General features: G+C 58.5%; 1 protein-coding gene across 2 annotated transcripts; it reads right to left on the bottom strand.

Annotated features, from left to right (window-relative positions):
* Window positions 1-3402: 3402 nt before the first annotated feature.
* LOC123650965 (zinc finger protein 8-like) lies at window positions 3403-9591 on the bottom strand. 2 transcript variants are annotated; one of them, XM_045577385.1, is made up of 4 exons: window positions 9385-9591; window positions 6441-6567; window positions 6104-6199; window positions 3403-4946 (listed from the first exon to the last, which is right to left on the bottom strand). In XM_045577385.1, the coding sequence occupies exons 1-4, from the start codon at window positions 9451-9453 to the stop codon at window positions 3628-3630; spliced, it is 1611 nt and encodes a 536-aa protein (XP_045433341.1). In that variant the 5' UTR covers window positions 9454-9591; the 3' UTR covers window positions 3403-3627. The 2 variants fall into 2 exon arrangements, with proteins under 2 accessions (XP_045433341.1, XP_045433342.1); XM_045577386.1 differs by having other exon boundaries at window positions 3734-4946; window positions 6075-6199.
* Window positions 9592-10417: the final 826 nt, after the last annotated feature.

Genomic DNA, 10417 nt, shown 5'->3' with positions numbered 1-10417 from the left:
AGCGGGGTGTGCAGGAGGCAGCTGATCTGTTTCTCTCTCATCCATGTTTGTAGCCCTCTGTCCCTCTCCCTTCCTCTCTCTAAAAAATCAATAATATATATATATAATTTTTTAAATATATTTTATTGATTTTTACAGAGAGGAAAGGAGAGGGATAGTTAGAAACATCGATGAGAGAGAATCATCGATCAGCTGCCTCTTGCACAACCCCTATTGGGGATGTGCCCGCAACCAAGGTACATGTCCCTAACCAGAATCGGACCCGGGACCTTTCAGTCCACAGGCCGACACTCTATCCACTGAGCCAAACCGGTTTTGGCAATAAAATATATATTTTTAAAATGAAAAATGTATTTTTATTGGTTTCAGGGCTTGCACGACCCCTCCTGGGGATGGAGCCCACAACCTGGGCATGTACCCTTGACCGGAATCGAACCTGGGACCCTTCAGTACACAGGCCGATGCTCTACCCACTGAGCCACACTGGTCAAAGTCACATTTTTACCTTTGACGTGTGACATGAGATGAGAAATGGGGAAATGGCAGAGGTCTCGGCTGTCCCTTCCCTCCGGGGCTGGAGGTGGGGGAGTGGGAGCAGGAAGAGAGCAGGGGGTGAGGTCTGCAGAGCAGGAGGCCACAGAGGCCAAAACTCACTTACCTTCTCGCTTCAGGGGGTAGGGGGGAGTGTGGGGGGGTCAGACTCTGAGAAAGGGCCCTGGAGCAAGGGGACGGCTCCTGGGGCCCCAACATTTAAGAGGCGAGGGGACAAGGAGGAAGGATTAGAGGCTGTGCAGGGACGCACACCTGGGCTGCACAGGTTCTCGTAGGCAGAACCTCCAGGGAGGAGCCAGGGCAGCTCGGCTACCATGGCAACGGCCCACTGTGACCTCAGCACCCACAGAGGCAGACACTCAGCCGTGCTGGGCAGCGAGCGCTGAAGCTCCGAACTCCAGCCCAGCGTCTTCTCACGGCTGCTGCCCTCCGGGCCCTGTGGGTCCGGACGCCCCGTCTTCCGCAGGATCAGTGCTGCTTCCTTCCAGCGTTGGACATGCCCGGATGTACCTGACCTCACTGTGATGCTGGCGCAGGGGGAAAGCCAACAGGGAGGCTAAGGGCGTGACGTGGGGCGGGAAGGGGTGTCCACTGAGATTCAAACCCGGGTTTGTTTTACTACATTTAATGGGGCGACACTAGCCAACATGATCATGTTTCGGGTGTGGGCCTCTGTTACAAGATCTATATATTGCACTATGTGTCTACCATGCAGAATAAAATCCATCACCACTTTATAAAAAATACAGGTTTTTTATTGATCTCAGAGAGGAAAAGAGAGCAATATCAATGATGGGAATCATGGATCGGCTGCCTCCTACACGCCCCACACTGGGAATCGAGTGCACAACACGACGGCCAAACCATGACCTCCTGGTTCATAGTTCGATGCTCCACCACTGAGCCACACTGGCTGGGATCAAACATGGGTTTTTATAAATGTTGGCCTATGAGACTCCAAGGATCACACCCTTTTAAAAAAATACATATAGTTTTTATTGATTTCAGAGAGGAAGGGAGGATAGATAGAAACATCAATGATGAGAGAATCATGGATCAGCTGCTTCTTGCATGCCCCACATTGGGGATCAAGCCCACAACCTGGGCCTGTGCTCTGACCGGGAATCAAACCCGGGACCCTTCAGTTTGCAGGCCAATGCGCTATCCACTGAGCCACACCAGCTTGGGCAAGGATCGTACCTTGATCACACTGTGCTTTTTTAAATTCTTGCCTGTGGATAGTTTTCCATTACTTTCTAGAGACAGTGGATGGGAGGAGAGAGAAATATTGACGAGAGAGATACATTGACTGGTTGGCTCCTGCACGTGCCCGACTGGGGCTGGGAAACCTGCAACTGAGGCACGTGCCCTGGAGCAGGAATCGAACCTGTGACCTTTTAGTGTGTGGGCCAAGGCTCTAGCCACTGAGCAAACCAGCCAGCCGATCATGGTGCTCTTTCTGCCAACAACAGCATGGACCGAGCTGGAGTCCTTGGCTTTACTCACGTTTAAAACTGGAGGAGCAGTAAGATGACCAAGGCAGAGTGTGCAACCGAGAACATGGGTGGTCCTGTGAGCATGCCCTGCGTCACACAGAAATAAACCATGTTCTCCAGCAGAGAACAAGGCGCCATACAAGGCGGGGGGTCACACAATTCGGAAGGCGCCCCAGCACACCCGGGCCTCACCAGAGGGCATTCCTCCAGGCACAGCGAGGAGCAGACTGGAGGTGCCTACAAAATCCCCCCAGAAGGAATGAATGTAAGACTAAAAAAGAGCCCTCGCTGGTGTGGCTCAGTGGATAGAGCACCGGCCTGCAGACTCAAGGGCCCCAGGTTCCATTATGCTCAAGGGCACACGCTTGGGTGGCAGACTTGATCCCCAGTGGGGGGCATGCAGGAGACAGCCAATCAATGATTCCCTCTCATTGTTGATGTTTCTTGTGTCTCTCCCTCTCCCATCCTCTATGAAATAAAAACAAAACAAAAAAAATAAATGTAAAAAATTGTTAGTTCAGCCCTGATCAAGCAATGTCGGGAAATGGTGGCTAGTGCTGGGCAGTGTCCCTACCTTTGCAGCGTGGACATTATGGGATGTGGAGCAGGGCCCTGCCCTCCCGCAGTCATGGCAACCAGACCTCACCAATGCAGAGCCAGCCTCCAGCTCGGGGCAGCTCAGGCTGCTAAGAGGCAACGGCTTTCCCAGGGGCAGTGGGGTCTCACGGGGCTTCCCTGGCCTCTGCTTCGGGCGCGGGAGTGGCTGCTGTGGGCGGGGCTTAGCTGCTCCAATGCCCGGAAGTGCAGGCTGGTCCCGGGGACCCCCGCGTGTCCGTATGAAACCATCTGTTTGTGTGAACGGAGACCCTCAGCTGACCTCACAGGTAAACACAGGAATCCCACGTGCTAAGGATTTTGAACAGAATTTCCCAGAAATGCAACGGCGCTTTGTTTGACGCAAACCTTTTCCAGGAGTGAGACTGTACTCTGAAAATGCACTTTCCGCCCCGGCCAGTGGACGGGGATTAGATTTGTGGTCGAGGGCACGTACCTTGGTTGCAGATTCAATCTGCGGCTCCCTTTGGGGAACGAGCTGGGGCAACGCTTAACGCATCAATGTTTCTCTCTCTCACTATCCGTCCCCTCCACTCTCTTAAAAAAAAAAAAAATCAATAGGAAAAATTCCTATTTCTCATTCTTCTGGTAAGGATTAATAATAATAATAATAATAATAGTAAATCACGTCCCGGACAAGACTGCCCTCACGCTTCCTGGCCAACCTCACACCCGCCAGGCCGGCCAGGCCTCCTCGGCCAGGAGACGCCGGCCCGCTGAGCACACGTCGCTCCACTGCAATCACTCTTGCTTTAGTTTCTTGTACAAAATGGGGCCTGTGTTGATTTTTTAACATGACCCGTGAACCCACGTCAGGGTCCCAGAGGCAACAGTAGGAAATATGGGCTAGAGGGTGCACGGGGCTTGACAGACGGAGGTCCCCAAGCTCCGGGTCCGGGGGAACGGAGAGCGGAGGGCGCCCAGGCTTCCTGCTCTGCGGGAGGGTCCGTCCCTGCGGGGCCTCCTAGGGGGACTCTTTGACGTCAACCACCACGGGCGGCGGCTCCACCGCGATCACGTGCACGGGCTTTCTGTCCTGCAGGATCTCGTGGATGTCAAACAGGGCGAGCGCCTTGCTGGCCGGCGGCCCCGCCCCGGCGCCGTGCCCGGGGTCCTCACCTGTGCGCGGGGGAGGAGGGTGTGGGCCGCGGCCCGGGGGCTGCTCCGGCCGCCGCCGCCTCCGCCCACACCCACGGGGCCCGTCCCGCGTGTGCGTCACCTGGTGGCGGATGAGGTGCGAGCTCTGGACGAAGCACTTGCCGCACTGGCCGCAGCGGAAGGGCCGGTCGCTGCGCGGGGCGGCCTCGCCGGAGGCCAGGCCCGGGCCGCAGCCCAGGGCGCCGGCCCAGGGGTGCGCGGCGGCCGCGGCGGCGGCCAGGGCGGCCTGCTGGAAGAGCAGCCGCTGCCGGCACTCGTAGGGCTTCTCGCCCGCGTGCTTGCGCTGGTGCTGCGCCAGCGAGGAGCTGTGGCGGAAGCCCTTGCCGCAGTGGCTGCACTCGTAGGGCCGCTCCTCCGTGTGCGTCCGCAGGTGCAGGAAGAGGCAGGTGGTGCGGGAGAAGGCCTTGCCGCACACGCTGCAGGCGTAGGGCTTCTCGCCCGTGTGCGTGCGCCGGTGGCGGCCCAGCGAGGAGTTCTGGTTGAAGGCGCGGCCGCAGTCCTGGCAGGCGTAGGGCTTCTCGCCCGTGTGGATGCGGCGGTGCACGGTGAGGTGCGTGCTGTGGCAGAAGCGCTTGCCGCACTCGGCGCACTCGTAGGGCTTGTCGCCCGTGTGGATGCGCTCGTGCTGCACCAGCGACGAGTTCTGGCTGAAGGCCTTGCCGCACTCCTTGCACGTGTACGGCCGCTCGCCCGTGTGGATGCGCTTGTGCACCGTGAGGTGCGCGTTGTGGTTGAAGGACTTGCCGCAGTCCGCGCACTTGTAGGGCTTCTCCGGGGCGGGGCCCGGCGCCAGCTCCGCAAGGGGGCCGGGCGGAGGGTCCTGCGGGCCGGCGGCGCGGGAGGGGACCCCCGGGTCTGTGGCCTGCACGTCGGAGGTACAGAAGGAGGTGTTCCCGGGAACCTCGGGGCACAGTTCCGAGCTGGGGACACAGTTTTCCGGGCTCCTCCCTGGAGCTGGGGCTTCCTCGAGGCAGCACTCGGCCGGCCCGGATCCATCCTGGTCCTCCGGGGGCGCGGGGATCCGGCCCCCGCAGCCCCAGCCTTCCCCCGGGGTGCTGGGGGGCGCTTCCTCAGGAAGGACCTGCCCCGCGGGCGGCGTGGGCTCTTCAGGTCCCGGCTCCCAGCCTGAAAGAAAGCAGAGCTCTGAGGGGCCAGGAAGGAAGAGAGGAGCCGGCCCCCCGAGCTCGGCCTGCACCCCACCACCTGCCCTCCTGCCCAATGTGTGTTATAGAAAATAGACTGGCCAAAACCGGTTTGGGCTCAATGGATAGAGCGTCGGCATGGGAACTGAAAGGTCCCGGGTTCGATTCTGGTCAAGGACATGTACCTTGGTTGCGGGCACATCTCCAGTAGGGAGTGTGCAAGAGGCAGCTGATCGATGACTCTCTCATCGATGTTTCTAATTCTCTCTCTCTCCCTTCCTCTCTGTATAAAATCAATAAAAAAATATTGATATATATTTTTTTAATTTTGATATATTAAAAAAGAAAAAAGAAAATAGACTGCACTCAGCCCACAAAGCCTAAAGTACTTGCTTTCCGACCTCAGATGCTGGGGATCAGGTAGTGACCGCATAGAGGGAGAGCCGCCTCAGGGGCTGGAGGCACACGCTGAACTGGGGCAGCAGCCTGGGGGGCCGTAGAAAACCCCGAGTCACAGGCCGCATGCATGGGGGCCGGTCTCAGGACACCTGGGGGCTGCAGGCTGAGGCCTCCGGCCCAGGAGGGCTCCAGGGTGAATGCACTGAGGTGAAGGTGAACCCGTTTTCTCTGGCTGCTGCAGTCACCACCACTGACTCAGCACCAGGGACAGTGACCTCCAGCCCAGGGGACGGTGACCTCCAGCCCAGGGGACAGTGACCTCCAGCCTGTGGGGACAGTGACCTTCAGCCCAGGGGACAGTGACCTCCAGCCCAGCGGACAGTGACCTCCAGCCCAGGGGACGGTGACCTTCAGCCTGTGGGGACGGTGACCTCCAGCCCAGGGGACGGTGACCTTCAGCCAGGGGACAGTGACCTCCAGCCCAGGGGACAGTGACCTCCAGCCCAGGGGGATGGTGACCTTCAGCCTGTGGGGACGGTGACCTCCAGCCCAGGGGACGGTGACCTTCAGCCCAGGGGACGGTGACCTTCAGCCACGGGGACAGTGACCTGGAGCGTGGCCTCCTCTGGACTTGGCCTCACCAGCCCGTCCCCCTGAACGTTCTGCTGTGGCCACTGGGTCTGCAGATGGTCTGGGGGACGTGACTCACCACCGCTCCCAGCAGCCCCGACAGGGACCCACCTGGACCGCAGCCCCGGGCGAGTGCCCGCTCCGCCGCCCACAGCTCGGCGCCCCGCTCCAGCTGGGAGATGACTTCGGGTTTGGGAAGCTCGGGGCCTGGAGGCAGAGGGAGGCACGGATGTGGGGTTCTGTCCGGACAGAGCAGCAGCCCGCCCCAGCCCGGACTCCTGACGCCAGGACGGGGGTCTCACCGCAGAGAAGGTGTGCAATGGGGAGCAGAGGCGGGCGGACACCTCCCCGTCCGCAGGCCCCCCGGGAAGGAGCACCCAGCCCTGGTCCCCAGCCCGGGGCCCACGACCTGTCACCCGTGAAGGATTGGTGCCGGGCGGCCGCTCACCCACGGAGAGCAGGTGCCCGAAGGTCTCCAGCATCACCTCCCGGTACAGCGTCCTCTGCGCAGGGCCCAGCCGCCCCCACTCCTCCGGGGAGAAGTCCACGGCCACGTCGCGGAAGGTCACGGGTTCCTGGAACGTCACATGCGCGCCCCTCAGCCGGGGTGCCCCGTCGGCGCTCACAAGAGGAGGAGGAGGAGGAGGAGGGGGAGCGGGGAGGAGGAGGAAGAGGAGGAGGAGGAGGAGGGGAAGGAGAAGGGCAGCCAGGATCCAGAGAGAGTGCACATTCTGGAGATGTGAGCCGGGTCTGGCTGGCACCTACAGGGCTTCTGTTATCCGTGTGGACTGCACAGCGAGGACGTGAGAGCCGCCAGCGGGACCAGAACCACCCACAGCGGACCCACCGCTGCCCTCGGACAGGTGAGGATCGGGCAGAGACCAGGCCGCACTCCTGACCGGCAGCTCCGTGGGCGACAGACACGGCTGCTGTTTGTGCATCTACAGTCACCACACACGAGCCCTCAGACTCAAGGTCTGTCCTCTCTGACAAGGGGGTTCCAGCAAGTGTCAGGGGCAGCTGACTGTGGGGAAATGCGGGCCTCAAGCGGTCAGCGCTGCCAGTCTCTGGCGAGAAGCTGGCAATCAGGTCACGTTTTCAAGTGAAGACTTTTTGATTTTTATAAGTTGATGCAATGCACTTAACACGTGTCCCACAGCCCTGGCCGGTGGCACAGTTGTTTGGAGCGACTTATAGACGGAAAGATCACAGGATCAATTCAGTAGGGAGTGAAGCACATAGGGGAGGCAACCCATCAATACTTGTCTCTCTCTCCCCCCATCCCTCTGTCTTCCTAAAAATTACTGAACATTCCCTCTAAGAAGGATTAAAAAAATAATTATTTTATATATGTATATAAAAGCCTAAGCGACCATCCTACCAGTAGCTATGCCTGCACTGACCACCAGGGGGCAGATGCTCATTGCAGGAGCTGCCGAGCTGCGGTGACTTGGCAGCTGGAACCAGAGAGGAGGGAGCCCATTCCAGGGTGTCACCTGAGAACCGCACTCTCGCAATCTGCTACCCCTTGAGAAGCACGAAGTAGCCCCAGCTGGTTTGGCTCAGTGCACAGAGCATCGGCCTGTGGATGGAAGGGTCTCAGGTTCCATTCGAGTCAAAAGCACATACCTCGATGAGAGGGTGCGTGCCAGAGGCAACCAATCGAAGTGTGAGTCTCTTCTTGTCTCTCCCCCCCCCCTCCCACACTCTCCAAAAATCCACAGAAAAACATCCTCGGGTGAGAACTGACAACAGCAAAAAGCAGCAGAGCAGGGACCCACTCCTGCCTCCTCATTTCCCTGTCTCCCTGGGGCTGAGGCGGGGACTGAGTGGCTGTGAAACACTTCCTCCAGGACAAGCGGTCCCCTACCTCACACAAATGTTAAGAGCAGAAACAGTTAAACTCTTAGAGGAAAACTCAGCGATAAATCTTCATAACTTTGGACTTGGCAGAGGATTCTTAGATAGCACAGCAAAAAGCACAAGCAAGCAATAAATAAAACGTTCTCAAAATGAAAAACTTTTGTGCTCCAAAGAGAGGAAGGGAGAGGGGGAGAGAGAGAGAAACATGGATGAGCGAGGATCATGGACTGGCTGCCTCCTCCTGCCTATTATATGTTATATATAATATATACATATACTATATATATAACATATATATCATTATATATGATATAATGTATATTTATACAATCATATATTAGTTACATATAATTAACGTGTATTTAATAACATATACCAAAAATATAATTTATTGCCGAAACCGGTTTGGTGCAGTGGATAGAGCGTCAGCCTGCGGACTGAGAGGTCTCAGGTGTGCGGACTGGGAGGTGTGCAGGAGGCAGCTGATCGATGATTCTCTCTTTTAAAAAAAAAAAAAAAAAAATATATATTTTATTGATTTTGTACAGAGAGGAAGGGAGAGATAGAGAGCTAGAAATATCGATTAGACAGTCATCGATCAGCTGCCTCTTGCACACCCCCTACTGGGGATATGCCCACAACCAAGGTACATGCTCTTGACCAGAATCGAACCCGGGATCTTTCAGTCACCAAGCCGACGCTCTATCCATTGAGCCAAACAGGTTTCGGCCGATGATTCTCTCATCGGTGTTTGTAACTCTCTATCCCTCTAGAGCACATGTGTCAAACACAAGGCCCGCGGGCCAAATCCGTCCCGCCAGGCCTTGCAATGTGGCCCGCACCGCGCTGTCATCACTGCACTCCGCTGCGTTTCCATCACAATGACAGTTTATGACTGTTCAGTAAACCATTCGGCCCGCGATTTAGGCTGGATTTTAGATTTTGGCCCCTTCTCTGATTGAGTTCGACACCCCTACTCTAGAGAGTTACAAACATCGGTGGGGACCTGGCCCACCACCGGGCAAGCGCTCAACCTGGTGGCCTCGAACCTTGACCTCCAGGTTCAGAGGTCACGCTCAACCTGAGAAACAGCACAGCGGCCACTTGGCCTGGAACCGCCTGGGCCGGGGCCTTCCCACCGCGACCTGCAGGCCCGGGCCGCCCGCACGCTGTCCCCAGCCCCGGAGGTGGCGCCGGGGACCCCGGGGGTCTCCCCGCCCCCCACGGGGTGCGGCCCAGCCCGCAGGCGGGGGATGCGCACCGGAGCGGCTCCGGGGACCACACCTGTGACCCGTGGCCGCGGGGTCAGCCTTCCGGGCGGGGCGGGGCGGGGCCGGGACCGGCCCGGTCGGCGGGCGGAGCGGCCGGGCATCGCTCTCGGGGGGCGCCCGCCCGCCCCGCCTCAGGTTCGCCGCGCGCCGCGGGGGTGAAAGGTCAAGCTCGGAGGGAGCGAGGGTGAAAGGTCAGGCGAGGAGGGAGACGTCCGGCCGGGCCCGCGGCGCCGTCCTTACGGCTATTGTTCCCGTTACCTGAGGCCGGCCCGGCGGCGGCCCGGTCGCCATCGCCGTCCAGGCGGCCGCTTCCTCCTCAGGGTCCATCCTGGGCCGAGGGGTCGAGGACGAGAGCGCGGGGCGACCCCAAACCCGAGAGCCGCCCCCCGCCCTCGCCTCAGGGTCCGCTACTGCTCGCCCACCGCGGGACAATGGCGGCCGCCCCGGGACGTCAAGACTACAACTCCCAGAAGGCGCCGCGGCGAGTGGCAGCGCGGAAACTAATGGGGGGGGGGGGCCTCCGTTTGTGGAGCCTTCGACCAATGGGAGCCTCCGCTGACCGACTTCCGGCCAATGGGCCCGAGGCGGCTCAGGGCTGCGGTGGGGGGAGGCTACGGGGCGCCCGGGCCTGTGTTCCCCCGGGAGAGGCGGGGAGCGGAGAAGGCGGCCCCTCAAAACAGTCTGCAGGCTGGAACTGGATGAGCTGGTTTAAGTCGGGCCTTGGGATCCCCCCATTTATTTAAATGTTTTTATTGATTTTAGAGAGGGAGGAGAGAGAGATAGAAACATCAATAAGAGAGAATCATGGATCGGCCGCCTCCTGCACGTCCCTCATTGGGGATGTGCTGGCGTCCCGGGCATGTGCCTTTGATTGGTATCCAATCCCAGACCCTTCAGTCCTGGGCCCTGGCCGGTTTGGCTCAGTGGATACAGTCGGCCTGCGGACTGAAGGGTCCCGGGTTTGATACTGATCAAGGGCACGTACCTGGGTTGCAGGCTCCATCCCCAGTAGGGGCGACGAGGGGCGTCCAAGAGGCAGCGGATAGATGTTTCTCATCAATGTTTCTATCTCTCTATTCCTTTCCCTCTCTCTCTCTCTAAAAAAAAAAAGCCATTAAAACCATACTAAAATCAATCAATAAAAAATAAATCAGAGCCATGGAATCCAATACAAGCAAAAGGTTATTTAGTAAGTCACAGAGGTAGAAGAAGTGAGCCGTGGAAACAGTAAGCCAGCCAGGCTGCATGGATTCAAGAAGCAAAGGCATGCCCTGGCTGGTGTTGCTCAGTG

The sequence above is a fragment of the Pipistrellus kuhlii genome, unplaced genomic scaffold, assembly GCF_014108245.1.
Source record: "Pipistrellus kuhlii isolate mPipKuh1 unplaced genomic scaffold, mPipKuh1.p scaffold_m20_p_89, whole genome shotgun sequence".
Lineage (NCBI taxonomy): Eukaryota > Metazoa > Chordata > Mammalia > Chiroptera > Vespertilionidae > Pipistrellus > Pipistrellus kuhlii.
The sequence above is the reverse complement of the archived record's forward strand: the minus strand, read 5'-3'. Positions and strand labels throughout refer to the sequence as shown.